Source organism: Phaeoacremonium minimum (assembly GCF_000392275.1).
Source record: "Phaeoacremonium minimum UCRPA7 unplaced genomic scaffold PA7_03_scaffold_566, whole genome shotgun sequence".
Lineage (NCBI taxonomy): Eukaryota > Fungi > Ascomycota > Sordariomycetes > Togniniales > Togniniaceae > Phaeoacremonium > Phaeoacremonium minimum.
Window position 1 is genome coordinate 6,110 of NW_006921468.1, and position 5,783 is coordinate 11,892.

The window sequence follows — 5,783 nt, forward strand, 5'->3', positions numbered from 1 at the left end:
AGCCTTCTATCCTAATTTGTAGGCACAAAATACTAGATTCGAGGTGCGGATGTGCTCCATAATAGATGGCGCACAGGCAAAATGGATGGTGGCCTGCCGTTTCGCCATGAGCCAGAACACCGACCGATGCAACGATGCATTCTCATTCTTCCCTAGTGGACTATACGCTTCTCAATTAGCTCTATGAGGACTATGAGAAAGGCTCATGTTGATTATCTGTCAGATTTATTGGTGATTATCAGCTATGCAGGTGTCACTGCACCATGTTCGTGGGCAGAACCCCGCGCCGCCAGCGAGAAGTCCGATCCCCTGAAGATCTTCGAAAAGCCATAAGACACAGCGATATGTAAAAGGGATACGAGTTTCGGGAACAAGAGAGCAGTCTGAAGTATGTCAAGGACACAACATTACCAGCTATGATGTGCTCATTAAGCCGTCGCGCACCAATTGAGTCCTCTTGAGATGATGCGGACAGACTGTCGCAGCGTGGTTTGGGCTTCGGCAAAGTTCGGAGGTGGCTAACCGAGCGGGTGGCCTTTCCGCGGATCGGACGGCGTCAACTACGTTTCTCTGTCGCCCGGTGCCGGTGCTGCTCCTCAATGAAGGCAGCTTCGGTGTACGCAGCCAATACCACGAAGGTTACACGATCCTCCATCTACATCGCGGGCATAACCCTACCCTTCCTCATCTAAATCCAATCTTGCGAGAACAATGGCAGTCTACCATATGGGTCAGTCAGTATCTTGCCAGCCCACTCAGCAATGCCCACCCTCCCGGGAGGCTTAGGTAGTTCGCATGAGTACTGACACGCACATCTCATCAACAGTACTCTTTGAGTTGAAGCCTGGAGTCACTTCGGAGGTCCTTTCTGAGTGGAAGAAGCTCGCGCAGTCGATGGTTGGCCAAATTCCCGGCTTGATAAGGGTTGACCTGAACCCGCCGCATGCCAGCACCGCACACCGATCTCTGGGCTATGATATGGGTCTAGTTGCCATCTTAGACAAGCCCGAAACCCTCAAGGTCTATGCTGAACATCCAGCTCACCTAGCGTGAGTCTTCCCTTCCGCCCAGAGTGTCAATTAAAGACTCGGACAATGCCGGTCGCGAATTGATATTAACTGACGAGGTCTCAGGGTACACAAGATCAGAGAGGAGATTTGCGCCAGGACCATGGTTTATGATCTCGAATATGATCCGTAGTTCGGAAATATGCTGTAGCTGAATCACTACGCCACTCTATCTCTAGGGGGCTCTCCGTCCAGCATTTCCTTCATGTGATCCACCATGCTTATACATGTAGCTGTCTGTACCTCCGCAGGCGATCCGCCAATATGAGGAATCATTATTAGGTTTTCCAGGTCAAAGACGTCCCCGTAGACGTCCCTTGTAGGTGGCTCGCTGACCCACGCATCAACCCCTGCAGATGCAATGATGCCCTCCCTCAGAGCCTGCCAAAGATCCTCTTCGTTGACAACCCCGCCCCGAGCAACATTGATGAGTGTTGCGGTCGGCTTCATTGTCTTTAGTAGTGGTAGTGTGATCAAGTTCTTTGTCGTAGGAAGTAGGGGGACGTGGAGTGACAAGACATCAACCATAGGTAGCATCTCCTCTAATGAGCTCACCCGAACATGAGGTATCTTGCCCCAAGGACTCGTGCCGTCTGCTGGTATGTAAGGATCAAACCTATGACTGTGAGTTCAATAGACCATGTGGTGTTAAAGTCATGATGCACGAACATGAGGATCTTTCCATCAAAGGCACCAAGACTTTTCGAGTCGTCAACAAACCTATATCACTCAAAGAGCTAATGAAGAGTCGCTTACAACTTCTGAGCCGTGAGCTGGCCTATCCTACCTCCGCCAACGATGCCGAAAGTCTTGCCCGTGAGCAATGATGCAGAATATAAGCTTTTCCACTTCTTGTTCAATTTCTCGCCTGCCCTTAGCTGCCGTGAGACTTCGACGAGATTCTTGGCGCAGGCGCCTACGAGTGCAAGTGTTACTTCTGCAACATTCATCGCCTAAATCCTATTAGTCTTTTTGATGTTGCGATTACACAAGGCGGGCTGACACTGATTCCTGGAAGGTTGCATAATATGATCCCATTCTTCTGGCAAGCGTCTGCATCGATGTTATCATACCCTGCCCCATGTCTGACAATAAACTTGAGCTTCTTTGCGCGACCTAACATGTCGGCCGTGACTCGGCTCTTTGCAACAAAGAGGCCGACTGCATGGTCAGGCCACGTCTCGTGAAGAGGATGACCTTGCTCAATGATATCTGGGAATATCTCGCGCATGTATTTGGTGCCTTCTGGGTCGAAAGTGTCAAGGGCCACTAATCCCGACATATTGAGTACAGCGACGGCTTTGCCTTGACCTAGGGGTTTGAAAAAGATAGATGAGTTTGTGCCATGCGTATTGGGTTGGTGATGCCATTGGTATGATATGCGACCTGTTCGGGATACCTTCCCGCGGATGCTGTTCCCGAACCACAACCAACCTGGTGTGGCCATCTGCACTCGCCATATAGATCGAACCGAAGGCTTCACGCTTTTCGTGCCAGATTCAAGACGTTGAAGCCGTTAATTAGTCCAAGTACTCACATATATAGAGAACATCGTGAGTTGCTATCTGTCGACCCATTCCTCCCAACGATACTCCTCATCTCTAGGCTTCCCTGCCTTCACGTAGTTGTGCCACGCCTGATTTTTCCTCCTGGTAATGTTATAATACTCCTGACAAGTTGCTTTTGGATCAACAACGATTCCATTTCCCATTCTTCCATTCGCGCGGTGTCTCTCGATCCTGTCAAGAATCTCTTCACAGTCCTTCCAGATCCTGGCTCTGTTCCTGAGGCCTTTGAGGTCCTTCCACTGGGTCGCAATATCCTCAGCTAATTGCCGCCAATTGGTCGGAGACTTTGGCAGAAATGGTGTGTCGATACTCCGACGGGACTTCTGCATCTCGAGTTTGCGAGCTTCTATCTTCGCTCTGACTGCTTGCAGAGCAGCCTCATTTCCACCCTCGTTTACAAGGATGTGTATGATGATATCGAATTCGTCCTTCTCTTCCTGCCACGCATTGTCCTCTTGTCGAAGGTTCCAAGCGGAAGTAGTTGCCCAGAAGGAGTAAGGTAGATGAGACCATGCTTCCCACAGCCACGGCATGTGCTGGAGGAGGAGCCGATGGAAGAACGACTGGGGCAGCTGTCGAAAGGCTCGTGAGACAAGACGTAGATTCCCGATGTCCTTTGGGCCGAGGTATGATAGCAATTGGTATCGGAGCTCCGGTGGTAGACATGCGAACGAGTCGCTTGGATTGAGCCGTAGGGCACTATCCAGGTCTTGCAGGTCGAACGCAGCCCGATGATAATCCAAGTCTACCGACTTGGAAGCGGTGACGGATTCTAGTATAGGTCCCAATTTTGGCAGAAAGCACGGATTCGCAGCAAGAAACTCATCACCGGGGTTGTGCCTCCACATCTGCTCCATTCCGCGTTTAGCTGCTATGTCTCTGGGAAAGGCGTCAAATTGAAGGAAATCCGCCTCAAGACGGTACCAGTCCATCAAGTCTTGCATTTTGACCTCGCCAGTCCTCCAGACCGAGGCACGCTTGTACACTTCAAGACAAGTAGGGTGAAATGGCATCGCCACTTCATGAGCGATGTTCTCGTCAAAGAAGTTGTTATCCGTCCTTGGCAAATTGCAACCGTGCCGTACGGGGATGACTGTTGGGTCACTATAGTCTCGGCTCGGCATCAAGTCCGTCAAGCCGCTGAGGAAGAAGTCTGCCGTGGCTTCGAAATCCTCGTCATCAGGCTCAGGATGCCACCAACTTGGCTTGGGCACTAGGCACTGAGCCGTGTAGCAGCCGCGCATCTCTTCGGCGGTGATATTGTGTCCGTTGTATCCCGCAGTTTGCTGACAGTCGGGACCGGCTATGTGCTCGAGAAGATCTCCAGAAACGTTTTGGAACGGGCGCTCGTTGGCCTCGTTGACTTGAGGGAGCATTTCCTCTCGCGGCGTCGGAGACGAAGCACGATTCCCCGACAGCGAGCGAACGAAGTCTTGATATATGGCATCAGGTGAGGCTTCCTCGTTTTCTGAATCTGCAGCATCACCTTCCATGTCCATGTCTGTGTCGATGTCCATCTCGTCGGCTATACTTTCCGGTGGAGTGTCAAATTCATAAGGCTCAGTCTCATCCATCTCCTCGTCGACGTATTCAAAGCCCGAGTCCTCGCCGTCGAGCTCGCTGATACCATCCCCTCGCTCCTCCAATGGTTTCTCGGGCCGTCTATTGGCTATCATACAACCCGAGTCTTTACATTGTCGAGATCTCCAGTCATCATCTTCGATGTAAGTGTCCCCTGGAAGGCCGCCCTGGCCGGTCCACGCTGCGGTTCTCGGCTCGTCTGGGCGGCGGATGCGGCCGACATTGAAGCTGATGCCGCAGATGTGACAGTACACTTCTGAATAACCCATCCTCAAACTTCCCTCGAGGAAAAGATGAGAATGACAAAACGAAGTATCGCCTTCCTTCGAGGAGCTCCAGCGATGAGGGATAGGTGCAAAGAAGCATATTTAAATGCTTAGTTTTCAGGGGTTACCGCTGCACAGGCATTATGAGCCAGGGGTTGCTGTGCCTCGCAGCCTGGAATTAGACCCCCGCCAAAACTCCCTGGTACTAGGCATCTCCAGGCTTCAATGGCTCGTGCACGTTGGTACAGTACCCTTTGGAGGAGGGCCTTCTTCACATTTGAGACAAATGGCACTTCAGGCTCTGAAGACCTACGTGTGAGTGCTGTGTATGATGATGAGCTACCAGGGTACACTACTATACTGGAGTTGGCATGGGAAATGAGTCACATGTTTGCACAATGAACTTGGAGGGACAAGTCAACGACCGTTCGAGGGTACTACAGCCATTCATCTCTAGCAAAACTACGCACGAGTTCGGTGAGTTCAGTGGCTGCTCTGATCACCATTCGTCCATGTGTAGTCGGATGAGTGATAGCTTGAAATAGTGGAAATTCAACCAGTCGACCCTATTAAGCCAGCTTTACGACTACAGACAATGGCGTGGCCGTGCTAGTGACGCAGGAGCGCTGGAGAGACGAGTGCTCTACCTTACGCGGAACCTTAGATGGCCATTTGTCTCCTCGGTCTTCCCAATATCATAGATTTGCCAGTGGCTAGGCGACGGCGAAGCAGTGACTTGGAGTGGGCGTGTCCTCTACGATTAAAGGTTGCCTATGCGCCCGGGTCCCTACCTCGAATGTAACGCGGTGCGATCGTGACGGTAGATGTCGCGGGCTGTTCTGGCAATTCCTACCTCAAAGGCGGGTGCCGCCGGGCAAACGAGAAGGACCGCCGGACCGGACACGGGGGGTGAGGATGATAAAAGTCCGCGGTGTTCGGCGGCGTTGACTCGCAATGGTCGATGCATCGCCTATCAAGCCGTTCGGAGGGATATCTTGACCCGCGCCGGAATCTGGTCGATGAGAAAATGGCATGCCAGGTCTGTCGGTCTCGCTCCCGCCAGTATTCCATCCCATCTGCGCCTCTGTTATACAGTGTATTCCATCATGATCCTCCTCTTACGCGTCTGCCCCTCAAGGACGGTGCTTGGCGATTCCGAGAGGGCGTGACGAGCCTCTTTTGAGAAGCGAGTGCGACAAGATTTGACATGTACGCTCGCTGTCCTAATCTGTTTTGGGCATGGTGGGCGAAAGTTTAGATCGTGGCAGTGTCCGTTCGTGTCGGAATCCCAGCTTCCTAAC

The 5,783-nt window shown here is 51.9% G+C and overlaps 1 protein-coding gene across 1 annotated transcript; it reads right to left on the reverse strand.

The window, feature by feature from the left end:
• Positions 1-2,628: 2,628 nt before the first annotated feature.
• On the reverse strand, positions 2,629-4,311 carry UCRPA7_8013 (hypothetical protein; the record flags this gene model as incomplete). The annotated part of the gene is made up of 1 exon (XM_007920535.1): positions 2,629-4,311. The coding sequence occupies one exon, from the start codon at positions 4,309-4,311 to the stop codon at positions 2,629-2,631; it is 1,683 nt and encodes a 560-aa protein (XP_007918726.1).
• Positions 4,312-5,783: the final 1,472 nt, after the last annotated feature.